This window comes from Cyprinodon tularosa, unplaced genomic scaffold, assembly GCF_016077235.1.
Source record: "Cyprinodon tularosa strain WSP-4 unplaced genomic scaffold, ASM1607723v1 ctg560, whole genome shotgun sequence".
NCBI classification, from domain to species: Eukaryota; Metazoa; Chordata; class Actinopteri; order Cyprinodontiformes; family Cyprinodontidae; genus Cyprinodon; species Cyprinodon tularosa.
This window is the reverse complement of record NW_024039297.1, coordinates 802914-830000: the sequence shown is the minus strand read 5'-3', so window position 1 is coordinate 830000 and position 27087 is coordinate 802914. Positions and strand designations below refer to the sequence as shown.

At 42.2% G+C, this 27087-nt stretch overlaps 2 protein-coding genes across 2 annotated transcripts in view; both read right to left on the bottom strand.

The window, feature by feature from the left end:
• Nucleotides 1-6170, bottom strand: part of LOC119796870 — a 6985-nt gene extending 815 nt beyond the window's left edge. The window contains exons 1-5 of the mRNA XM_038305624.1: nucleotides 5876-6170; nucleotides 4061-4212; nucleotides 3871-3981; nucleotides 946-1077; nucleotides 1-871 (exon numbers count right to left, since the gene is read on the bottom strand). The exon at nucleotides 1-871 is cut by the window's left edge and continues 815 nt beyond it. Coding sequence (XP_038161552.1) covers nucleotides 689-871; nucleotides 946-1077; nucleotides 3871-3981; nucleotides 4061-4212; nucleotides 5876-5900 — 603 coding nt within the window. The 5' untranslated portion in view covers nucleotides 5901-6170 and the 3' untranslated portion in view covers nucleotides 1-688. The remainder of the gene's footprint in view (nucleotides 872-945; nucleotides 1078-3870; nucleotides 3982-4060; nucleotides 4213-5875) is intronic.
• Nucleotides 6171-9665: 3495 nt separating this feature from the next.
• On the bottom strand, nucleotides 9666-26449 carry psmd3 (proteasome 26S subunit, non-ATPase 3). The gene is made up of 12 exons (XM_038305670.1): nucleotides 26137-26449; nucleotides 23350-23540; nucleotides 23120-23260; nucleotides 21684-21820; nucleotides 18369-18559; nucleotides 18193-18296; nucleotides 14684-14798; nucleotides 13568-13687; nucleotides 13387-13490; nucleotides 13163-13318; nucleotides 13024-13074; nucleotides 9666-9900 (listed from the first exon to the last, which is right to left on the bottom strand). Exons 1-12 carry the CDS (start codon nucleotides 26321-26323, stop codon nucleotides 9823-9825), a joined length of 1575 nt encoding a protein of 524 aa, XP_038161598.1. The 5' UTR covers nucleotides 26324-26449; the 3' UTR covers nucleotides 9666-9822.
• Between the last annotated feature and the right edge of the window lie 638 nt (nucleotides 26450-27087).

Here is a 27087-nt window from a genome sequence, read left to right as displayed (position 1 = left end):
CATAAGAAACTGCATCTTTTGGTCGTTAAGGAGTTTGTCTTTTTGATCTGCAGGTAGGTGGCATTCTAACGCACCTGTAGCCCTGAGGTAACGTTCACAAAATCTTAGGAGCATAGATGTAAGATATGGTTCTGTTTGCTTCTGCAGTGATAAATATAGGAATCTGTGTTGCTTGGTCAACAGTCAGCGCATCGTCAGGCTGTTGTTTTCGCTATCAGTGTGCAGCCTCACTGCCAGATAAACAGCAGAAGAACAGAGTTAATCCGAGCGCCGAGCAGGTCCAGGCCTGCAGATCCTCCGGCAGGCTTTACAATCAGCTCTTTCTTCTTTCCTTGAAGTCAACAGATTTGTTCCTGCGGCAGCGCTCACATTCCTGCTAATCCCCTATTTATGGCGAAAGTAAGACGTGCCGAAACAAACTCAGACCTTCAGGATTGTTCTGCATCTGATCAGGAGTGGAGATGAGCAGATTAGGGGAATGTTAAAGCTGCCCTCCTTCTTCTGTTTTGATGGTTAAACTGCAGCTGCTGCAGAACAGAAGCAAACTGCGATTCTCTGCTTCGGCTTCTCTTGCTCCTTCCATCCTTCCTTAATGATGCAGGAAGATGGCTGATCAGTTATAGACGAACTTCTTCATAGTTTGAGCAGCTCCACTCTGATCCAGCAGACCTTTAAAGGGGCCTGCAGCTCATGGCCTGTGGGTGGAGAGGACCCTGAAGGTGCGGTTCAGGTCATGACAGAAGGCGCGCAGTCGAGTCAGCGATATGTGAACCGCCGCCTGGATGCTGTAGCTGTCTTGGAGATGAGTCGCCAGGTCGGAGCTGGCTGTCGGAACCGAACTGTCCGCTCCAAGTTGAGCAGCCTCCTTCAGCTGAAACAAACAGACTCCTTTTAGCCAATCAGAGGCCTGGTCACATGATGAGTAGTCACAGAATAAGGCTTTACCTTATTGATGTGGTTCAGCAGGTCACGCAGGTCCACTTTCAAGTCCTCCAGACCGCTCACTTTGCTGGACAGAACCTCCAGCAAGTTCTGGTACATCTGGACTCCCGCCAGCATCCGGCTAACGCACATGTCCTGCAGAGGGCGACGAATAAGAGGTCACATAATCAGCATTAGATCAATCTAACATCAGCAACATGAGTTCAAAACTACATTCAAACCTGGGAAAAAAAATCATTTAATGAACAAGTGGAACTCATAAGGTCCAAAGATGTTTGTTCTACAAAAAGGTTCAAATCAGAACCTCCACAAGCCCAGAACATCATACTCAACTTCCATCAACACCACCTGAATAACCTCATCTGACCATCAAACCACTGAATCTACACCAATGTGTTAGAAAGAGTGGTACCTACAGTAGCAGCCATTCTAAATGGTCCTTCCCAGTAAAACACCAGCTGGATGACAGCAAACGTCCCTGCAACTCCCAGCTAAATCCCCTCCAACTTCCAGCCACTGGAATGACCCCCCTCCAGCATATTTTTTACTCTGACTCCATCGTTTCACTGAATTACAGGGTGTGACCAGGAGGTGGCGCTTCTCTTTAGATCTTAATGTCCACAAATCATGACAGAAAGGAGGGCCAGCCAAGGACCAGCCAAGGACTAACCAAGGGCCAAGGACTAACCAAGGACCAAGGACTAACCAAGGACTAACCAAGGGCCGAGGACTAACCAAGGACTAACCAAGGGCCGAGGACTAACCAAGGACTAACCAAGGGCCAAGGACTAACCAAGGACTAACCAAGGGCCGAGGACCAGCCAAGGACTAACCAAGGGCCAAGGACTAACCAAGGGCAAAGGACTAACCAAGGACTAACCAAGGGCCGAGGACTAACCAAGGACTAACCAAGGACTAACCAAGGGCCAAGGACTAACCAAGGGCCGAGGACTAACCAAGGACTAACCAAGGACTAACCAAGGGCCAAGGACTAACCAAGGGCCGAGGACTAACCAAGGGCCGAGGACTAACCAAGGGCCGAGGACTAACCAAGGGCAGAGGACTAACCAAGGGCCGAACACTAACCAAGGGCCGAGGACTAACCAAGGGCCCATCCACGAAAGTGGGGAAATTTTGAATGGCTACTACTGTAGTAACCATGACAACTGACCAGTAGGATAGTCAGTGCACCTACAGGAACACCACCAATACCCTAAAAAATATATTCTCCTTCTGTTTTAGAAACCAATGAAAGCAGAAACAGGTTGTAAATACAAACCAAACTCCTTGTAGAAGACTCCAATAGTCAAAAGGTAAGAGGTAAATTATTATAATTTCTGCTAATCAGCTCCTTAAACCATCCCTGGCAATGAAAATATCCATCTAAACATCTCCAGAACCTCTCAGCTAACATTGTCCCCTAATTATCCCCTAACTGGACAGAGGAAACATGGAAAACCAGAAACATTCCCAAAATCACACTGAGCCAAGGAACCATCAAGTAACCACAACAAAACCTTCAACATATGTTCTCCGGGAACTTTTATGGACTCCAGATGTCCTCACAGAACCATCATATACTTTGAATTTGTTAACTGTACAGAGTTATGTTTCTAGAAACCACATCCAGGATCCCTAAAACTTCACAGAAGACTCCAACAAACTCTGAACCTTACAGCTTTTTATAGGAAACATAATCTGGAGTGGAGCATCAGGATCAACATAAGAACATGCTGGGGAATCTCCAAAACCATCAGAGACAAAACATCTAAAGTTCCACCTGAAGGTGAAATAAAAATGTAAAAAAAATCCTCATAACGTCAATCGTTACAGAAAAAAAAGGTGGAATTGACCTAAAAGGACTTATCTCTGAATGAAACATCAACCAACTGTAGGTTTCACAGGGTTCCTTCAAAAACTCCATAAGCACCTAAAAAAGTGAGTCACCAAAATACGACTCACTGAATCCTGTGTCCCAACCTTAACTAACCTCCAGGATCCTTAGAATATACTGAAACCCAACCCTGAATGAGCCTTGAACCATTTTAAACTAAAGAAAAAACCACAAGCAGAAGCCAAATTATCACCAGATCATCTCCAATGATCTCTGAAACCTACGAGGACAAAATAAACCCCAAAGGACTCAACAACGTGCTTTCTTTCAAAACTTTTTCAGATTCATGGAAATATTTTACAATTCAAAGACCTGGAACTCTCTTAGGGTCAAAGGACATTCTTCCAAAACATCTGTAAGCAATCCCAATGGCAGCAAGAACCTGTCCGGTCATGAGACCAACACTGATAAAGACCCGAAACTCAACCTAAACTATCATATAGAACCAATCCAGTTTATTTCTATAGCTCCAATTCACATCATGTCATCTCAGGTCACTTTACAGTTCACCAGATCATCCAGTCAGATCTATTCAAAGTTTTCTATCTAAGGAAAACCAGCTGATTGCATCGACTCATCGACTCTTCAGCAATCCCTCACACTGAGCATGCTTGTAGCGATAGTGGAGAGGAAAAACAGGAAGAAACCTCCAGCAGAACCAGGCTCAGTGTGAGCGGCCATCTGCTGAGGCCGACTGGGGTTCAAGGAGACAGAAGCAGACATAGAAAAAGAAGCATAGATACAAAAGACAACTGTAAAATGACTAAATAGACAGAGATGTCCAGTGATCACAAAAACCTGCTTAAATGTTATTATAGAACCACATAAAATGAACACAACCTAGAACATCTAAAAAAGCACAAGAAGTTGCCTTATTTACTCCAAAAACTTTGAGAAAGCCTTAAACCGCCTAAACTAGCATCCTGCGCATCATCAAAGATCCAAAGAACTGCATCTTTCACTTTAGGAACATTCTAAATCCCTTAACCTCCTAAACCACCCGACCTAACCCGTGTTGGACCCTGCAGACTGACCAGGGTGAAGCGTTCAGACAGCGCTTTGAGTGCCGGAGAGGACGGGATTCTCATCGACGCCGCCATCGTCTGCAGGTTTGACGTTTGACTCAAAGATCCGAGGGTGAAACTCTGAGGAGGACAGGAACATGTTAGGAACCAAAGAGGAGGAGAAAATGCTTCAGAGAGCCGAGCAAACAGATCTTTTTACCTCTACATTAGCGGCATGGGCAGCAGAAATGTCCTTCAGGATTTTCTCACCCAGCGTCTTCGCCTGCAAGGCCGTTTCTCTGAATGGAGGCGAACCGACAGGAGCTGATCGGACTAAAGATGCAAACAGGAAGTAGTGTAGCAGGAGGGTGACTGGAGGAAGAAATAAAATGTAATCAGTCTTTAAATCAGCATCAATCCCATTATTTTACACAGCGAACAAAAGGATAGAAATAGAATAGAATAGAACTTTATTGATCTCAAAATGAAGAAATTTACTTGTGACATCGGCCCTTCTAAAATTAGAAGGTGCAGAAAGGAGGAAAAAGTTCATGAAGTAAATACCATGCATCCAGATATATATATATATAGTGGAAAATAAAGAATTTCATCCACTATACCTTTTATCTAAAGCTAATTTGTTAGCAAAGGCTGCAGGAAAGTATAGTTTGTCTTTATTTAAAAATATGGATGTTTTACTCCTTAATTTTCCTATTGAAACAGAGTAGATTGACCCTAAAGGTTCTGGCGCCGATCCGCTTTCAACCCCTCAGGCTAAATTGGTTATTGTCTGGTCGCCCTTATAAAAATGCTCTGGCTACGCCTCTGCTTATATATATATATTATCTTATGTACAGTTGGATGGATGGATGGTTAAATAGATATATAGATATAAGTTAAGGCATTATAAAGTCTGATGACTCATTAAAGAGTGGGAATGCCTGATGACTGATCCGATTAAAAAAAAAAGGATGAAGGTGAGTCTCCGATTTAGGATTTCGACACCTGAAAATATGATAAACCAAAGACAATAAAATTTGAAATGCCACAAAAATCCGGCTTCATTTGACTTTCAGCATAAAGCATCATTAAAGCTGAAACTTTCCACCGGATCAGAAAACAGTGAAGATATTTAAGCTGAACTGAAACCCGGCTGTAGAGCAGCGCCTCCACCTGAGAAGGTTCAGGAAGCCAAAGGAAAAATGTTAGTAAATCAGAAAACATCCATGGCTGCAGGAAGTGGGGGGTGCTGCAGCACCACCTACTGGCGAGAAGGAGAAAATGTATAAAAAATACTTTGCACAATTTAGACATTTCTTATGAATATTTTGGGAAATTATTTTGATTTGGTTTGTGGAGAACTTTTCAGTAAAGTTTAAATAGTTTACTAATATAATTATTTCTTTATGGTTTGCTTATAAGAGTTTTTGACATAAACACAGAGACTCAGCTTCCTGCCAGCTGACCCAATCTACTGTGAAGTTTAATTAATACCCGAGAACTGAAGTGTTTATAACAATAAAGTACTGAATCTCAATCTGTTTATTTATTTATTTTAAATGTATATTGTATGTTTATTATATTTAAATAGTTCTATAGGCTGAAAGGTCTTTTAAACTTAAACTTGCCATGGTAAATATTAATAGCAGCAGTTTAGCATTTCCTCCCATTCTGCACAGACAGCAATTTAACATTAAAAATCACAATAAACCAGGATCTGAGGAGGTGTTGCTGAATCTTTATAACTTCTACTGGCAGTTTTTCCACTATAGGAGATTCAAACCCTGAAATTATGGATTTTAGTTTCAGGGGCCTCCCTAACATTTTTAGTGGCCCCATCTGGCCCCCCTATGAAACATTTCTGCTTCCAGCGGCCCTGAAAACATCTGAGGCTCTTTTCATGTATTGCTTATAAATCAATTGATTAATAATTAACCAACATTTAGCTTCCAGCCTCCCACACCAGACCAGAACCGGAAGCGGTCCTCAGACCCCTGCGCCTGTCACGTCCCCCCCTCTCCCCCCGTGGACCTACCTGTCCAGGTGTCCATGTCTGTCATGGCGGCCGTGTTGGTGTCAGAGAGCTTCTGCTGCGCAGCTCCGGAGTTTCTCCTTCAGCTTCCATTTGGACTTTTATCTGCGCTCTGCTGCGCTGCGGGGTTTTCCATCCAGGGGAGTCATACCGTAAACCCGGAGTTACGAAGTCTCTAAAAAACCTTTTGCGTCATAGCTGTCCGCAGCAGGAACGGAGCGCCGCGCCGACATGCAGGGTGGAGGGGGGGCTGGCAGGTAAATCACGTGACTGCGCACCTTTGGCTGTGGACTCTGAGCCCAGGTTCACAGGGACTGAAGGTGTTTATACAGCAGACAGACCTGCAGGGGTCACCGCTCAGGTGACCCCCCCCCCAGGGGCCTCACCTTTCCTGAAAGGTCACTAATTTCTTTTTCCTCGCTGTGTTTCAGGAACCTTTGATTTAAATCTCTTCATCCTTACCTGCAGGTTTGATTATTTCATTAAAATATGAAACTTCTGGATAAATCTGATGAAACTCTGTTTTTAGAGCAGAAGAACATGGACCACAGGTCATGCAAAAAATAAAAATAAAATAAACAATCAAATGGACTTTGTTTCCGAGTTTGAAGGCGTTTCTATTTGCATGTTTTCTAAACTAAAACCAGGCTTTGTTGGGCTGCTGGATAAAACCTGGAACTAAACGCTATTTCTGACATTTTGAACTGAAAACCCCTCCTGGATGGAGGAGAAACGTCTTCAAACCTGGAAACAAAGTCCAGTGGATTGATTTTAACTTTGATCTTTAATAACTTTGACCTGGATGACTGAGAATCTTCATCAGTAAATGAAATACAGGTTTAATGAGAGAAAAGAAGCAGAGTGGGAGCTCTTTTTTTTTTCACCATCTGCTCTCTTTTATTGGTGCTCCATAAATAAACAGGAGGGATCCATCCTGCTCCTCCTGATGCTTCGTGTGTTCATGCAGATGCATTAGTACTCTGCTGGTTCTCCATCGCTGAAACACCTCAGGAAGCTGCAGCCACTGTCTGTGCTGCACGGCGGCTCTGCAGAAACCAGCAGGACAAGCTGTCCTCCAGGAATGAGAACTTCTAGGAGTTCGGAGAAAGCTGCTGTGCCTCCAGCTGGATTCTGAAAACACAAACTCAGAGGTGGCCTCGGGGCCCGATGAGGGTCGGCTGGTGGTGGAAACCTACAGCAGTAGTAGTGTGAGTGTCATCCTGGGTGTGTTTGTCTTCCTGTGTGTCATCATATGTGTCGATTTTTAAGAAATCCTGGAAGACTGTGAGTCAGCAGGAAACTTGAACGGTTTTATTTCCTTATAGACAGGAAATTTAATCCTGATCCGTTGATCCGGAGTCTGAGAAATAAATTCCCAGTGTTTCCTTGTTTTTTTGTGTGTTTAGAATAAAAGCTTTTGTCTGGTGAGGTTTTAATCCTTCAATGTTTAACAAACTGCCTCTCCTATGTAAACATCCTCTATCCACGCCTACAAACTGAAACGGTTCATTAGATCCGTTTGAAAATATCTTTTAGTTCTCAGGCTCCTCTCCTGTGGAACCAACTACCAGTTTTAGTCCGTGAGGCAGACACCCTGTCTACTTTAAGGCTAGGCTTAAAACTTTCCTTTTTGATAAAGCTTCTAGTTAGAGTGGCTCAGGTTATCCTGAGCTATCTCTATAGTTCTGCTGCTATAGGCTTAGACTGCTGGAGGACATAGGGACCCCTTTTTCATCATTCTGCTTCATTCTATCTCTATTCTCCCACTCTGCAGAATCTGTTAGTTCAATCTCTAACGTTCTGCTCTCTCTGCTTTTTCTCATAGTAGCTTCATCTGGTCTGTTCCTGTTTGGCTGTGACTCCATCCTGGAGAGAAATATCAGCTGTGCTGCTGCCATCAACACCTTTGCTTCTAGATGTTGGAGCTTGGCCTGTTTTCCAGTGTAGTCCTGTTTCTCTGACTGTGACTAACTGGATGTGCTCTCTTCATCCTCTGACATGGGAGCTGGCTCAGAGCTCGTCTGCCTGGCTGTGTGTTTCCTGGACGGGGCCGCCTGTGGAGCTGGTTGACAGTTGCCTTTTGTATCTATGCTTCTTTTTCTATGTCTGCTTCTGTCTCCTTGAACCCCAGTGGGCCTCAGCAAATGGCCGCTCACACTGAGCCTGGTTCTGCTGGAGGTTCCTTCCTGTTCAAAGGGAGTTTTTCCTCTCCACTGTCGCTACAAGCATGCTTAGCGTGAGGGATTGCTGAGTCGATGCAATGAGTCGATGAGTCGATGCAATCAACTGGTTTTCCTTAGATAGAAAAATCAATCTGACTGGATGATCTGGTGAACTGGAAAGTGACCTGAGATGACATGTGAATTGGAGCTATAGAAATAAACTGAATAGAAACTAAAAACAATATACAAATGAGGATAATAATTCAGTTCATGTCATATGAGGCTCCTTAGAAAGAAAAAAGCTGCTCAGGTTTGGTCTGAAGGTATAAAGATGGAAAGAAGGCAAAAAAAAAGACGAGTAGAAACAGATAAACGGCAAATATTTTTCTTTTTTTATTCATATGTCTTTGTTTAACTTTTGAACATTTTAAGCTTTAATTTCAAACATTAGAGAACTTCCAAGTTTTATCTTTAAAATATGTAAAATGAATCTAAAAAAAACAGACTTTTTAGCAGAAAGTTATTTTAATTTATATTAATCCTTTATACGCCAAAGTAGCTTTAATTCATCAGTTGTTTTTTTCTTTTTGTGATCCTAACTTTTCATCTTAAGATATTCCATCTTTTAACTAAAGAGGGGATTTTATTTTAAAGAAGCTAATTATTTTATTTTCAGCAAAGGTCTAAATATTTCTAATGTTTCTGTAACCGATCGTTACCATTTTTTCCTTTACTCCTCCTTGAACCCCAGTGGGCCTCAGCAGATGGCCGCTCACACTGAGCCTGGTTCTGCTGGAGGTTTTAACCTGTTCAAAGGGAGTTTTTCCTCTCCACTGTCGCTACAAGCATGCTTAGTGTGAGGGATTGCTGAAGAGTCAATGAGTCGATGCAATCAGCTGTTTTCCTTAGATGGAAAACTTTGAATCAATCTGACTGGATCCGATTCCTTGACTTCAGCATCTGATGCAGAATCGCTGCATCTACTGGAGTAAATAATTAGATTTATCCTCATAACATTCAAATAACCCTACTTTTTAGAACAAGCTCAATTTTTATTTCTAGCCATTTCAGTGAGATAAACTGCTAAAAATAATTAATCATAAGGCCAAATATTTCCTCATTATGTGGACAGACTGTCTTTCAAATGGGACTCGTTTTTGTTTTGCTCTGTAGGAAATGTGGCACTTTTGTATGGAGCCAAATCAGTGGCATCAGATGTTAGATCTGCCGTTGAAAAAAATAAATAAATCAAACACTGAAAAAAACTGAATTCCCTCGATAAAAGAAAAATTTTTTTTTTTTTGGCAGCAGCATTTTTTCCAAGCAGAGATTATTTCAGCATCACTGCAGAGTTCCTGCAGCTATGATGTCACTACAAGCTGGCACTGTTTTTGTGTAAGGGGGCGGGGCTAAACTGAAGGCTAACGTGAGTTTGTGTTCTCGTCTTCAAATACAGATCGTCGATTAGCTTCATTTGAGACTAAACTTACTGGATCAACTATCATTTCAGCCAAAAGAGAAAAAAAAAAGGAGTACCGTTACTTGGATAGCTTCAAACGGCGCCACCTGGTGGTGTGCAGCCATTGCACACCCTCTGTGCTTACTCAGTAAAAAAAACAACAACAACCCAGTAAACAAAAAACAGGATTTATTTGTTTCAGAAAACAAGAAACAGCAGCAGAGTTCAAAGCTGCAACACAGGAAACGGGAGAAACAGGGAGCATTGTGGGTAATACGTCGTCTGTTAACACACTACTTCCTGCTGGAACAGGAAGCCAGAGGAGAGGCTCATGGGAAGCTGTCGTCGTCGTCTTCGGCCATTTCTTTGGCGAACTCCAGATCCTGCTGCTCCCGTTCCCGACGCTCCTGAACGCACCACAGAGAGAAACAGAGAGCGACGTCAGGTTAGCGGCTCTGATCTGCTAAAAAAGGAGGCTTTCCACCCAAGGTTGTTTTGGTCAAAGATGACAAAAGGATTTTGTTGACGCTCCTTTTTCTCATGACGATGAAAACCGACGAGATAAACGTTGATATTTGAGAAACATGACTAGTCATAGGTATGAGTTTTCGTCAACAAGACTAAATAAAAATGTTAGCGGGTCTTTGGTCAGACGTTTAAACTGCATCGTCGTGCTGTAATCTGTAATCTGCTGAGCAGTATCAGCCGTGCTGAGGCGTCTTGTTTGGTCATCACGCCCACCTGGCGTGCTGCTCTGCTCATTCTGCATGACCACAGGTGGATCAGCGGAGAAAATTATTCGTAACAATCCGGTACTGTTCGCTCAACTCAGACAAACTGATCTTCCAGCTGTGCTCGTGAAGAGATGTGTCTGTGCGCGGAGCTCAGAGTCTGCGCTTTACGCTTAACAGTGACGGCGTTCTGTCAGACCAGCATACTGACAGTCAATACTCAGCGCAAGACGTCAGATTTGCGTTGCCCCTCCCTGCAGTTTTGTACGAAAAATAGTTTTTAAACTACCTCGATGGGCATGAATCCCATTAGTAATGTACAAAAAATATAAAAATGTAATGTCAGATCGCCGTACGCTTCAAAACAGAAAACAAAAAAAAGGTAATTAAATATTTTTTCATATAAAACTAAAGGGATAAATGGGTATTGACTGACAGAACACCGGGTCGCTCTCAGCAGTACGGCTCTGGAATGGTATTTCGCGATTAACTCTGACAAACTCTGCTCTTGCAGCTGTGCTGTGCAGAAATGCGTCTTTGCACGGTTAGCTTGACTCTTTGCTTTGTGCACGACTCTGATTGTTGAGCAGGTAAATGAGATAGTTTGCCAATGGAATGAGTATTTTTATTCTTATAATAAGATAAATAGACAATATGCACTTGAAATAAGACAATGAAAATGTGTTTAATTTATTTATTGGCAAGATGTCTCTTTTACCTCCTCAATCTAAGAACAAATGCACTTATTTTAAGAAAAAATTTGCTTTATATTCTAGGTGGTAAATGAAGGAATTACACTTTTGTTCACTTCCAGAAGTTGGAAATAATCTCCGCTCGCAGGCGCTACGGATGTTAGCATCCCCATAAAACAGCCATTATTAGTCCAGTAGAATGGCTCGGATTGTGCCTCCTTCCTCCCAGTAGGTTGTTATCACAGATTGAATCCTAATTCTAAAGTAATTCCTTTTTTACCAGCAGAATTAATTAACGTATTTATGTGTAATCGGAACATAATTTCAGTAGTTCTTCAGCTACTATAAAAAAAGAAAAAAGGAAAAAAGTTCATTGGCACGTCACTGATATCGAACAACCCCTCACAAAAACTCTCATATTCTTTAAACAGACTTATATTTAAAGTCACATTAAATGCTTGTGTCTGAAACATGGAATTCACCTGAAATGAAGCTTTAAAACGCCGTTTTTATTTTATTTTAGGGAGGTACAGTAGCAGCCATCAAAAATGGCCTCCTTCAGTCAGACGCCGGTCGAATGTCAGCCCACTTCACATCCCCTCCAACTTCCAGCCACAGGAGCGACCATATTTCTTTACGCTGACTCCACCCGCTCACTGAATTACATGGTGATTCGCTGCGTCATCAACTCGTGTTAAAATGAGTGTGCAGGTGCCCGTCGCTGCTTGGTTCCTACAGATGATGACTGAAGCGTCTAATTGGTGGCGTCACGGAGGTGACGGGTATAAAAGCTGCTGACGCGGACGTCCTGATTCATCCTCAGCTCATCCCATCCGCCCAAACTGCTTAAACGTCACGTAAAGTTCTGGAGCTTGTAGGACTGAGCTGCCGTTTTTGTCTTCTCATGATTTTTTGGTTAGGGAGGTTAGTATGGAAGTAAATCTGTGTCGCTGGGACTTGAATTAAAAATGCCACTGAAATTTAAATGTTGTATGTTTGTATTTACTGTTTCAGTGTTAAAATATATTCAGAACACATTTTTGACCTAAAAAACACCCAGCCAATCCCGTTACGTTTTCTTAGTCACGTGACGTGACGCTTGTGGCGCTCATACGGAAGGAAAACCAGCATGACGGAGCCGGTCATGCAAGCTAACGCTAACTCAACTACAGAAAAATTAAAGTAATAAACTCACCGTTGAGTTAGCGTTAGCTTGCATGACCGGCTCCGCGATGCTGGTTTTCCTTCAACATGAGCGCCACAGGCGTCACGTCACGTGACTAAGAAACCGCAATGGGATTGGCTGGGAGTTGGACGCCACAATCCATTGCTAATGTCTGTGACCTGAAGTAACCCTTCCCTTTTTACACTGAATTTAGACGCCAAATTTCAGACGGTGAAATAGAGCCAGTTGAATCTCAGGAGGCTGAAAATATTAAGTTTGAATTTTAAAAAGGTTGAATTTTTTTATATGCAGATTTTTTTAACACTGAAAAATAAGTATTGCAAACCTAATGACTTTGAAATGGTAATGTGAATTTTTAGCTTTAAGAGAAAATAAATAAAATAGTGTAGAAATAATGACAATGAATTTTTATTTAGGTCAAAAATGTGTTCTGAATATATTTTAACACTGAAACAGTAAGAACAAACATACAACATTTAAACTTCAGTGGCATTTTTAATTCAAATCCCAGCGACACAGATTTACTTCAATAATAATAATAAGTTTTTATCATTTGGTTTATTTACTTTCAATTAGGTAAGCTGGTTAATATTTAGTTTCCTTTTGTTTGTATTTTCGGCATTAACTCTCTCTGAGGTCATATGCTACACGTGTAACATTTATTTCCAAAATACCTTTTTTTTTGTTTTTGTTTTTATTAAATCATAAAATGTTCATTTTTGTGTTTTGGCTGCTTGGGATCTGAGGAGGACGGATCTTTCATGTTATGATTGTCCACCCCTAGACGGGTTGTAACACAGAATCTGACCAGGAGGTGGCGCCTCTCTTTAGATTCTAATGTCCACAAATCAGAAAGAATATTTTACTACAAATATTGATGTTTAAAAAGGAATAAATTTTGAACGGTAAAGCTAATGTTACCTCTGCTGATTCCAGGTCCTTGTTGTACGCTTTAGGAGGAAACCTCATGGCCTGCAGGGGGAGACACAGAGTCGTTTAGGCTTCTCCTCTCTACGTTCACCTGAGGAGGTGGCACTGAGGAGGAGCGTGGATCCGTTACCTTCACAGACATGTTGTGGATGTCCAGGCAGAAGGAGATCCGCTGGTGGAACGCCAGCTGAGGCTCTCTGGTTCCATAGATGTCCATCGTCTCCTTCGATTGGACGAAGCCCTTCTCGTGGTTGATGCTGGCCTCGATCACGCCGTCACGGATCGCCTGCAGCAGAACAAGCGTTAGGCCCCACCCACTGATATCAGCCTCGGGATTGCTTACGACCTGGTTACCTTGGCGACGATGAACTCTGCATCCTCGGGGCTGTCGAGCTGAAGCTTCTGAGCGATGTCGAACAGGTAGATCCGGGAGTAGGACAGGCTGATCATCCGCACACCTGGAAACAAACATGGAGGATCAGACGCACGCTGAGCTCCGATTGGCTGAGAGCGGCCGAGGCGGCGTCCGGCTCACCGGTCTTGATGACGTTGTGTCGCAGGCGGATGATGAGCGTGTACGTCCCGTCAGTCTGGAACTTTTCTCCGAACTGCTCCAGGACCTGATTGAACTTGGCCAGGTTCCCCGTCCTCACCGCTGCGGGACGGAAGCGCAAACACTTAGACTTTTTATACCCAGAGTGTTTACAAAATGAAATATAGTTTAGTAGAGCTTTTAAGATGAACATTTCCATTCCATAAAGTGCAGCAGTGATCAAATGTAAACAGTGTCAGCAGCTCATCTTAAGCCGGGCGTACGCTCCGCCATTTTTTGCCCTTTTCGGGACGATTGTGCAAGAATTTTTCAATTGGGTCGACTTTCATCCTGATGGTGCGTGGCGTAGTGACCAGGGGGTAACGAGGGGCGATGGGCCTCTAACGACCACCTCCCCATCAGGAATCGGAACATCAGGAGAAAATCAAACATTTGAAATTCAGTCGGCCGTCGTAAGATGGTCGTAGGCAAATCGCTCAGTGGGAAAACAAGGATTCTTCTTCTTCTTCTTCCAGGGGCAATGAGTGAAATGGAGTTCTTTCTGTCAAACTGACAGACCATAGCAGCCATGTTTGCTCAGCCATGTCTTTGTCCAAATACGTCGTCTTCTTTTCTTTTTAGGGCTTTCAGCACAAAATTGCACACATTTCCAAGGCAGCACGTTTCACTCTAGCTTCATGTTCCTCTTCTACTCGTTTGGCTTCCAGATAGACGAGTCTGAGTAGCACCATCTCACCGCGGAGCTGAGTCCCACCTGGTTTTTAGGCGTACAGTGTGAGCAGGTAGATCGCATCAGAGCGTCGGGTCGCACAACGTGAGAACAAACATAAGCTGAGAACTTTTAAACCCTGAGGTTTCATCGTACAGTTTGAGCTGTAGCTGCGTGCAACAATTGAAAAAAAAAAAAAATAATAATAATACAGTATACGCCCGGCTTAAAACTCTGAGAAAAGATTAAAATCCTTTATCAGGTTCTTAAGTCTAAAATCAAATTGAACCAGCATCTGCTTTTATTGTGAAAAGTCAGTGTTTCTGGACCCTGCGGTCCCGGGCTGATGGGACGATCTGAGTAACCAGTGGAACCATGGAAACACTGACCCTGAGTCAGCAGGAAGTACGGCATCAGGGAGCGTTTGAGCGACGGCTGCCTGAACTGCAGCCGGTCAGGAATCTCTCCGAGGAGCAGCTCCACCACGATCAGCAGCTTATGAACCTGGACACAAACAGAACCACCCGTCAGAACCCAAACAGAACTTTACATCATCCCGCTCTGGAGGGAACCAGAGGTCACAACGCAGACCTGATCCTAACATTAAACACGACTCAGCAGCTCCACCCTCAGGCCAAACTGAAGGAAACATTCATTTTACCTTCAAAGTACACACAGCAAAATAAAAACAATGAAAAAGAAACCGTTTCCTCTTTGATGGGAAGTTTTCCATTGATTTTATGTTTATAAATGTTTTCGGTTTATTTTGTTTGTCTATTATCCTTCCAGATAAAAGCCTGTTTTAGATTCTGTCGACATTTAATTAATGGTTAGTTAACAAGTTTATCAATAATCAGGATTTTAACCCTTTAAGCCGGCGGGCTGCGCTGACAGCAGCTGATGTTTATCTATTTAAAGGAAAGGCCAAAACAGTCACCTGGTGTTTCATCAACATGCTTTTCAAATGGGGCTTTAAAATTTCTAAAACATGTTTCAAAGGGATTTTTTTAGCTGTGCAAAACAAATAAAATGAGATTTAAATTTCCACCCGACATGTGTGACTCTGCAGGAGTAATGCAACAGCAGGTGTTCGTTTTTAGCCCCGCCCCCTAATGGCCGCCATCACTTAGGGAAGTAGAGGCTCAGACCTTTCCAAGGAGGGGTCAGAGGTCATTGTGCGACCATTTCAGGTGATGTAACCGGCATGCGTTACATTAGCTGCTCTGTTATTCTTATTTTCTATTCATTTTGGTGATTTTATTGGTAAATTTCAATGAATCAACGACTAAATCTGGGGAGCAAAGACTTTGCCTCATGCTGAAGGTCTCCAATAATGGAAATCAGCACATCTGTCTGACCAGATTCCCTTTTATTAGTGGAAAAATGCATTTTTGAACTTTAAGCATTGTGCAAAATTTCCATTTCCTCCTAGCACTCTGCCCATTAAAGCCTTTGTGGAACAAACATACTTCAACTTATTCAGACCAGATTAGCTTGACTTATAATGAGGATCTGGATCTATAAAGTCTGAGGTTCATCCAGAGTTTTAAATGGGCTTTCATGATGTTTTGCAGAGTTTATTTTGGAAAAAAATTGGCGACACTAAATATTTTTCATGGTTTCTTTGTTTAATCTGCTATAAATAAGAAATGGTGACATATATACAAATAGTTGTTCCATCTGAAAATTATTTCTCAATGCCTTTCAAATACAAACAATAGTATTTCAAGTTCATAGTTTGAACTTGCTCTAATTTCCCAATTTTTAGGCAGAATTTGCTCCTAAGACCCTTTGGGCTTAAAGGGGAACACTGTTGTTTTTTTTCCCCATTGGCTCCTTGATTTTCCGTTATTACATCATGTTCTACTCTCCCATATGAGTTTAGTGTCATTTGGAGCCGTTCTGAAGATATTCCGTTAGGTTATATCCACTAACGTCTTCCTATGGGCAACGACTTGAAGCACAAACTAAACTGTTCATCATTTATTCTTTATGGTACGCCAGCATTCAGAACATGGAGGCCAATCACTGTTCCCCAGACATCCGCCGTTTGATTTTTTAAAAATAAAGCGGGGTGTGTATGACGTCATCCACACGGCGGACTGTAGTTGTGACGGGCAGCCCGGGCCACAGGCGGCTACGATCTACCCCTTCTATCCATTCTAGCTAATCTGAATCGTTCATCTGGAGAGCGAGATCATCTGTGGTAGCAGCACTAGACATCTTCCAGGCATGGGAGGAAAACTAGCAGCAGTTCAGAGGACAGGATGAAGGAATGGTAGCCGGCGCAAAAAACTCATATGGGTGAGTAGAACATGATGTAATAATGTAAAATCAAGGGGTCAATGTACAAAAAAAAACAGTGTTCTCTTTTAAGTGATTAACTAAAGGAAAGGAGAAACTATTTAGCACCAGGGGTCCATAACCGGAGTTCTGTCAGATGAGCATACCCCATCAGACCAGCATACTTATAGTCAGTACGCATGTGCAAGGCATCAGATTTATGTTTATCTCCTTTTTATTTTTACAAAAAATACACTTTAAACTACGTAAAAAAAAAAAATAATTAAGGTCAGATCGCCATATGCTTCAAAAAACACCAAAATGTAAGCACTTAAATAGTTTTTTCTTGTACATGTCTAAAAGGATACACGCCAGCTGAGGTAGTTTAAAGTCGTAAGGAAGTGATATTTCAATGTCAATAATTCTGGCCTAAACATGTATATAAATGTTCTCTTTATCAGACTATATTGTCCCAATATTTTTCACATTTCTATTTAAAAAGTAATCCTGTCTTAAAATCTGTGTTTTTTTCCGTTATCTTCTGCAGGCCAGTTAGTTTAACTCTGCAATAATTTAATACAATCAATCATTTGAACAGAACTTTACTGTTGTCACTTTATACCAGTGTTGCCTTGTCTGTATATACTTAATGTATACTTTTTTTTATATATTTACTTTTATATATTTTTTATACTTTCTATTCTTCTTTTTTCCCACTGTACTGTTCACTGTGATGCAACGCTGCAATTTCCCCACTGTGGGACAAATAAAGGATTATCTTATCTTAGTTCTATGTCAGCCTGAACACCTAAATTCGGCCAATCATATATCAACGGTCATCTGTCAATCAAATGTTTTCAGTCATAGCATCTTGATTCATATGTCGCAGATAATATACACAACGGTTGAAATCAGAATCCTTTCCTTTCCCATTGAGTTGCGTCCCAGTGTTCACGGGGATGGACGTCTGTGTCTTCGGCAGGCGTAGAGCTAACAGAACTGGCAGCGTTGCGAGGCAAGGGCTCAAACATGTACGGCTGGAAGCCTTCTACACCAAACCAAGCTTCTGCCGCCCTGGCGTCCTCTTCCACAACATCTTCATCCCCGCTTTCCTCCTCTAAATAAAAAATGGATGACGGAGGAGACTCATCCACGACCTCCGACACTAAACTCTCCTCCTCTTGCATGTTTCCGCTGTCCATAGCGTTCCTTGACAGCGTCGTTTCTAAGTCACCAATTTAGTGCTACTTGGTCCCAATGGAATTTCCCATTGGGAACCTGCTAGCACTAAGTTGCTAACTGGTTAGCAAGATGCTTCAGACAAACCGGCCACAACCAAATGTGCTTGTGAACCTTCCACCACAACAATCCCGCCCCCTTGATAATCGACCAATCACATTCACTTTATTATTGTAAAGTTGGGAACCACTCGGGAGAATTCGGAATTGCAACGGTTGGAACAGCCGCTTCCCTACGACTTTAAAGTTTATTTTTCGTACAAACCTAAAGGGATAAACGGGTATTGACTATGTGTATGCTCATCTGACAGAACAGGTGAACCAGAAGAACCTCTGATGTTCTTTCCTTTAGCTATGATGTCAGCGTGTGAACGTACGGTCTGCTTGAAGCCCACGGCGGTGTGCTGCGGAGCCTTCCTCAGAGCGTTGGTCAGAGTCCGGCGGGCCTCCGTGTATTCCAGCTGGATGGCTTTGATCCGACCTGCAGAGGGTCACATGACGCCCAGGTGAGACGCCTGCAGCTCTGCCTCTCCCCCCCCCCCTCCAATACTACCTGTGTAGTAGAGGTATCTGGCCCACTCGTTGTTGTTGGCGAGTTCAGGGAACACGGACTTGGACACCAGCTTCTCTGCTTGGTCGTACAGGCTGAAGTGCAGGTAGTTCCTCAGCAGCAGGTTGAGCAGCACCGCCTGACCGTCGGCATCGTGGCGTAGCGTTGCCGTGCGCAGCCGGGTGTGCAGGAAGCTGAGGGAGAGAGAGGTCACTGGTTCAGTTTACCGTGAGGAGCACATTGGGACGGATAGTTCCTGGTTCTAAGCTGGTATTTAGGAAATAATTCAAGTTAAACATCCTATAGATGATATAAAACCACTGGAAACTGATGGAAAACATTTTAAAGCAAATATTTTTCAATAAATTTTCTTCTTTCCATATTTATCTAGAACAGTAAAATAATCAAAGTTGATTCTTCTACTTTTAAAAACTGCTAAGGAGCTTTAGAGTCAAACAGAAAGATTTGATATGCAGGCTGAGGACCGAAGGAACCATTTCTGCAATGATCCTGATGGTGGAAGGGGCGGGCGAGAAATCGATTATACTCGATTTTCTCCACGCCCCATGATTAAAATTTTTTATCGCAACCATTGAGCCCAAATTCGCATGATGAAATTAAGCCGTCTGCATCTATTTCACAGAGTTTTATTTCTCCCACACACTTTGAATGCATCATAAACCCTTCCTCCAAACAGGATTAGTTTCTTGTACACTAAAGCAAGCGGAAACCTAAATATGGCGTCAGCAGGTGTTTCAGCTGAGCGATATACGGCAGCGGTTTGGAAATTTTACGCCGAGGACGTTAAACAAAAGGCGCTAAATTCTAAGACTTGCCACAAAAACCATTGATGGAAAAGATAGAAGTACAAATTTATTCCAGCAGCTAAACAGAAGTCGACTGCAGAATGAAGAAAGTTTTTTACTCTTCATGTTAGCGTCTCTTCGCTCACCAATTAAAACATTAAATAAACCAGCTGTGAAGCCGATGGCGTTTAAAAAAAAGCAATTCCATATGAGAGAAACAGGAAGAGATGGAGGGACGCTGATGATGATGCTATTTATATGTTCATTAGAAGCTCTAATACCTGTGATGTGATGTTCAGAGGTTTCACAGATGTTCTCTAAACTTTGCAATGTTCTCAATTTTACAACTTTTTGTGCTTCTTTAAAATTCCCAGCAGATAAAGATCAATGCTGATAGTTTGGAGACGTTATAATAATGATCTCATTTTAGGAAGATATTTCCTTTTTTTTTGTTATTGTTATTTTAGGTCAATTTCTTTTTTCATAAATTTTTTTTATTTTGCATCTTCAGGGTTCCTAGAGCATAAGGCGAGTTAAATTCAAAACATTTTAAGACTTTTTAATGCGACTAGACATAAAAATTTAAGACCAAATTTACAAGAAACAAGAAAAACCTGCTTGGGACAACTTAACCCAAAGGTTTATTTTAACATAAACCACTGCACTAATTTTTAAAATGTTGAAAAGCTTCCCATACAGGAAGAAAGCTAAAAACACACAAATGACAGATATATTTGAACAATTATTTAACTGAATTCACAAACTTTGTTTTAGCAGGGAACAAAACTAATCAGTTTTAAAGCCCCAACATAACCAGTGCTAAGTCTTTTTAGCAGCTATTTTTCTTTGTATGGTTTTCTTAGTATGTTTGATTTGGTGATAAGTGGAGGCGTTGCAGAGACAAGGGTGGAACTAAACTGAGAAATACTGGCTGTTTCTCTCTAACTCCATTTTGACGCTTTGTGTTTCGTGCTTCGCATGTGCGACTCCACTGCCTTAATTCCCATCGTTCTGAGCTTGAATGACTTCTTGCACTAAATCCACTGAGCCTCATGTATGTTCCCTGGTTTTAGCCATGGAGAAAACTCTTGGCTGGAGAAAATTTTGGTTACATTTACACTTGCTCAGATTTTCCAGACAAAAAGTTAATGGAGCACCTCCCAAATGTCCCGGCAGCAACAATAATTGCGAGCAGTTTTTTTTTTTATAAAAAGAAAACAAAAAAATCGTCAATTTTAACGTTTTATTTAGATTACAAAAATAAATCGTAATAAAAATAATCCTATTTATGATGTTTTAAAAATTAAGACCTATAAAAGACTGATTTAAGACATTTTAATACCAATTAAGGCCTTAGTTTTATTTTGAAAAATTAAATGCCTTTTAAGACTTTTTAAGGACGCGCTGGAACCCTGTTGCAAGATTCTCAATTTTACAACTTTTAGTGCTTCTTTAAAATTCCCAGCAGATAAAGATCAATGCTGATAGTTTGGAGACGTTATAATAATGATCTCATCTTACCATTTTTGTTTTTGTAATTTTAGGTCAATTTCTTTTTTCATTCTGCTTTTTTTTTTATAATGCACAAAAGAACCCTTTTTTATTTTGCATTTTATTTAGTGTTTAGTATTTGTTTCCTGTTTGGTTGCTGGGATCTTGTTGGTTGAATACTGACACCCAAAGACATCATGAGGCAGAATTATTGGTGAAAAGCTGTTTCTCTGTAAGTTCATTTTGCCGCTTTGTTTTTCACTCTTCGCACGTCTGACACCACAGCTTTGATTTCCATCGCGCTCGAATGAGTTCTTGCTCAAAATACGCCATTCCTCGTATACATTACCTGCTACTGTTTTTAGGCATGCAGAAAACAAGCTTTCATTGAATTTAAACTTCCTGACGCTGTCCAGATAAAACATTATTGGTCTGTTTGCAGCATCGTTTTTATTGGTTCTGCTGTCAGGATGGAACCAATAACGGTTCCAGCAAAACATTAACGTGAATTATTTTTGATACTGTTTACAAAAATAAAATCCTATTCATGACTTGGTGAGAATTTTAAGATGGAAGAAAGACTGATTTATGAGATATTAATACCAATTAATTCAATTATATTGAAGAATTCAATGCCTTTAAAGAGTTTTTTAAGGATCTGCAGGAACCCTGTAAGGTTTCAGGTGATAGAAAATAATAAACATTAGGGACCGGATTCTCTGTAATTTCACGTACTGACCATAAGGTGTCGCCATTACGCTTTCAACAGGTACTCCAATACTTCACATACTGTTCATAAAGACGGATTTAAAATACAGAAGTTCAGAATAATTAGTCTGGCGGCGAGTTTAACATCCAGCATGACGCCTCCTTTTGTCTGATCGTGTTTTTGACCGGTCCCTATGAGGGGACGGGCTGGAGGTTAGGTTTAGGACTAAGCTATGAACTGAGTTTAGCGTTCGACCGTAGAAATGAATGCAATGTCCCCAGAGGGATAGCGTTAGCCAACCTGTGTGTTTACCTGCGGATGGTGTCCAGCTGGTTCAGGAACTCGTACACTCGAGCGTGGTAGTAATAACATTTCGCTACGACCAGGTCCAGAGCTCTGCGGTTCTTGGAGCTCACCTTCTGCATCAGCTCGTCAGAGACCTTCTGGGCCTGAAACCAGAACAACCGGGTCAGACTGGGACACAAACCACGCTTCCACCTGTAGGAACCTCCAGGAGGTTCTGCTCCATCCGGACCGAACATCGACATCCTAATAAACCCAGAAGCTTCTGTCTGAGGAGGTGGAAACAGAACTATGCTTAACCCATTAAGCCCGGCGGGCCTGGTACCAGCTGACACCTGCTCAGGTTTATCTATTTATAAAAATTGGCCTAAACACAGTCACATGGTGTTTCATCCACACCTCTTTAAATGGAGCTTTTACATTTCTAAAACATGTTTCAAAAATAGTACTTTTTGTTTTATAGCTGATAAACAAATAAAATTAGATTTAAAATTCCACCTGACGTGTGTGACTCTAAGGGAGTAACGAAACAGCAGGTGTTCGTTTTTAGCCCCGCCCCCTAATGGCCGCCATCACTTGAGACTCAGACCTTTCCAAGGAGGGGTCAGAGGTCATTGTGCGACCATTTCAGGTGATGGAACCGGCATGCGTTCCATTAGCTGCTCTGTTATTCTTATTTTTTATTCAGTTTGGTGATTTTATTGGTAAATTTCAATGAATCAACGACTAAATCTGAGGAGCAAAGACTTTGCCTCATGCTGAAGGTCTCCAATAATGGAAATCAGCATATCTGTCTGACCAGATTCCCTTTTATTAGCGGAAAAATGCCTTTTTTCACTTTAGCATTGTGCAAAAATCCCATTTCCTCCCAGCACTCTGCCCATTAAACCTTTGTGGAACAAACATGCTTCAACTTATTCAGTCCAGATTAGCTTGACTTATAGTCAAGATGTGGATCTATAAAGTCTGAGGTTCATCCAGAGTTTCTAATGAGCTTTCATGATGTTTTGCAGAGTTTATTTTGGGGAAAAAATTAGTGAGGCTAAATATTTTTCATTTTTTCTTTGTTTAATCGGCTATAAATTAGACAGGGTGACATTTAAAATAATGGTTCCACCTGTAAAATATTTCTTAATGCCTTTCAAATACAGATACAAACAATTATAATTCCAATTTATAGTTTGGGAGCTGAACTTGCTTTAATCCACATATGGAATGTCAGGTGGAATTTGAGCCTCTGGACTTAAGGGGTTAATAGGAGAGTTTATGAGATGGAGCATCAAACTGAACATGGAGCTGATGGACTATACCATAGATCTCACATGAAGCTAATGTTAGCGTCAGAAGTTCACTGTGTTGCTTTAATTAATGATCCATTGGTCAGGTTCTTCCCCATCAAACCAACAGGGGGAGCTGCTGCCTGAAGAACAGTGAGCGAGTCGCACCTCAGTGTATCTCTTGCTGTTGGTCAGGTGGATCACCAGCAGCAGCTGCAGATACGCCTCCACCTCCGGGAGCAGAGGAGCCGACGCCGCTTTCCCCGTCCTCGGCCGGAACTGGATGTCTCCTTCCGCCGTCTCCATGGGCTGAGATACACGGACAGGAAACGTCAATCCGCCGCCGTTTGACAGCTTAAGATAAAACCAAATCGCTGCGAAAAGCTGCTACTGCTCACCTCCTCCAGGAAGCTCAGCAGGAAGTCTCTGGTGGCGGCGTTGCTGGTGAAGAAGCCGGTGAGAGCTTTGTGGAGGACGTTGGTGTTGAGACGGCGGCTGGTGGACGGCAGCGCCCGCAGGGCGCGCAGGACGAAGCGCGGCTCCTTCCCTGAAATGGCCTTCTCAATCTGCTTCACGTGCTCCTTGATGTCTGAGGAGGAGATGAAGACGAGTTCAGATCCTCCCCCAAGCAGAGCTGATAACATCATCACTGCTGCTGCAGCTCAACTAAAGGAGCTTCAGCAGAACTTATTGGTCCCAGGAAGCTGCTCTGCGATGACATCATGTATTAAACATACATCTGAATAAGATCCAGAGGAGATCAAAGACAGTGCCGCAGACAGGAGGCCTCTGATTGGTCAGATCTACATCAGCTCTACTCTATACTTACTTCCTGTTTGGTTCCTTACCGGCTTGTTTTGTTTGTCTGACCGCCATTGTGGAAAACGACTGGTGAAGATGGAGCAGCTAGCAGAGCGAGGTGCGTGAGAACGCTGGGACCCTTTTTCCACCTGGATCCCTGCTCTTTTTGGCCCTCATGTCCCTCTGTTGTCGCACAAACTTGCCCCCACTTCCTCACCGCCTCGGCCGTATCTAGACCCACAGCTAGTTCCTGATTGGCCCTCTGGTGTTGAAGCGTGGAATAACAGCGCAGACCACGCTTCAATATTGGGCATAAATCAAAAATATCTGCGACACGCTGCTGCGGGAGGATAACCAGGCCTTAGGGTGGTGCTGTGTCAGATAAATCTCTATTGGTCATTGGTTAAAAAGGATTAGAGTCCTGTCAAAGTACAGTGACAGAAAGTTAACATGTCAAAACGCAAAACCTCATTTACCTCTGAATGGACAAATGAGCATTAATTTATGACAAAAAGTAGTTGAGACTAATTCCATGGCTTCTGCACACCTTTGATGTGATTTGGATGAAAGCAGTGACAGGAAAACTGCAGTTGAACTTCACGTGAGTTCTGATTAACATAAAAGTACTGTAATTTTCAGACTATAAGCCGCGACTTTTTCCCCATTTTTCAACCTTGCGGCTTATATAACAATGCGGCTTATCTATGGACTTTTACAGCTAACAGCCACTAGGGTAATACCTAAATATATGGATTTACTATCCACAATGTTGACGTCACATTTGCTTCAACACACACTCCACTGTCGCTAGTGGAGAGGAAAAACTCCCTTTGAACAGGAAGAAACCTCCAGCAGAACCAAGCTCAGTGTGAGCGGCCATCTGCTGAGGCCCACTGGGGTTCAAGGAGACAGAAGCAGACATAGAAAAAGAAGCATAGATACAAAAGGCAACCAGCTCCACAGGCGGCCCCGTCCAGGAAACACACAGCCAGGCAGACGATCAGAGGATGAAGAGAGCACATCCAGTTAGTCACAGTCAGAGAAACAGGACTACACTGGAAAACAGGCCAAGCTCCAACATCTAGAAACAAAGGTGTTGATGGAAGCAGCACAGCTGATATTTCTCTCCAGGATGGAGTCACAGCCAAACAGAACCTGTTGATTGCAGATGTGTCTAGTAGTTCCCATTGATTTAGCTTGTAAAGCTGGCAGGAGGGAGGAGTTACTATGTTTGGGCAAAAATGGCCGCTTCCAGACTCAGTGATCAGTGATTATTATTTTTTGATTGACACTAAATTTCTGAAATCAATGCGAATGTATTAGTTTTAGGTATAAATAATGATCCAGTGAATATTCCTGCTGACCGGACGTCTCCTTTAAGTCCACACATGTTATGCTTTGTGGCATTTTGCACTTTAAAAGATTAAAGGAATAGTACACCCAAAACATGATTAGCCTTCATTTTCTACTCACCCCCATGCTGAACAACATGTCTAAATGTAAATTCTGGATGCTACCCACTCAGGACACTTGGAATACATTGGACGAGCAGTATGGAGGAATATTGACACGTTTTTCTGTGGACTTTTCTGTCTCGGGCGCCATAGACCTCCATTATTTGAATGTCAGCAGACAGCAAGAAGCCTCCCAGATCTCCAGATGCATTTGAGATATCAAAAAAGTACTCCAGAGTGTTGTTCAGCATGGGGGTGAGTAGAAAATGAAGGCTAATCATGTTTTGGGTGTACTATTCCTTTAATCTCTTTGGTCACTTTTTGGAACACCAACATGCAATGAATAAATACAAATACTGTGAAACAATCCTTTTTTTAATTATTTAAAATAAAAATCCTGTTCAGCTATGGTGCTATAAAAACTAGAACTCAGACTGGGTTTACTGGGAGGATTTCAGCTGTTAAATATCTGAGATTCTTCACTATAAATAAAATCTTGATGTTTTCTTAACAGTTCAGAAAACCTTGAATATTAAAGGTTAAATAGGAACAGTTTTATATTTTAATTTCTTTTATTTAGGACCATAAGATGTTCTGAGGCCCAACCAATGAAACAGTTTGCTGCTTTTCTGCTGTCTCACTGTTTACCAGCTCGCTTCCTAAAGAGACCAGGTTCAGGTTCTGGTTAAAGATTTGGTTCTGGTTCAGTTTCTGGTTCTGATCGGGTCCTCGGTAGATAAACCAAATAAAACCTTTCAACGTTTTGCGCCAACTTCTTCCGTTTTACGGCATCTGACAGAAGTTAGAATCATGCTAACAGGCTAAGGCTAACAGCTTGTTTTCTTCTGGATCAAACGGTCCAGAACCTCCCTGGTTCTGTTCGGGACTCATCCCCCCCGGTTCTAGCCGAACATTAAACCCGGGTTTTACCCTCCAGCGTCAGGCTGTCCTGCTCTTTGGGCTGCTTAGCCGCGTTAGCAGCCTCCTCCTCCGGCATCTCCACGTCCTGGGGCTCCGGGGCCGCCGCGGTCTTCGCATCCTTCGGTTCTTTCGGCTCCTTGCTGGACTTGTCCCGGCCGCCCGCCTTCTCTCTCCGCTTGCCCCCCGTCTCCTTCATGTTATGTTTGGGCCGAACTGTGCGGTTCCGAAGGGTTCGATTCCCGGAGCAGCTGAAGCAGAACCTCACAATGACTGGACAGGATTCTCTCTGCAGGCAGGAGCAGCTGATGCCGGAGCAAAGAACAGGACAGGCGGAAGCAGTCGATCACAGATGGAATAAACCGGAAGTAGTATTCAGAACTGAAAAGATCCAGAGCCTCTTTCTTTCTTTCTTTCTTTCTTCTTGTTTAATGGCGGTTGACAAGCAACTTATTGGTGTGCATTACCGCCACCTACTGGTAAGGAGTGTGGATCAGGACGCAACTTAAAAAAAAAAAAAAAAAAAAAAAAAAAAAAAAAAACTAAATCCTTTCTATCAGTTTAGTTTTCTTAAGAAATCTTAATAAATGACGTAAATATTCAGAGGAGGAGCAATATCCCAACATATCTGATATTTTTAATTGTAACTTATTCTTTAGAAGTCGATATTCTAATTTCCTTCTCTCCTCAGAGTACTTTGGACAAAACAACAAAACATGTTCTACTGTCTCTTCTTGAAAACAAAATTCACAATTTCCTGATGGATGTCTTCCCATTATAAATAATGTACTGTTTAAGCCTGTATGACCAAAACGTAACCTGGATATGATATTATCTTCTTTTCTACTTCTTCCTGTCCTCCTCATTACCCCAACTTTCCTTTGAATGCTATAAAGCCATCTACCAGTTCTTTCCTCCTCCCACTGCTTCTGCCATCTTTCCTTAACCTTTTGTTTTATAATA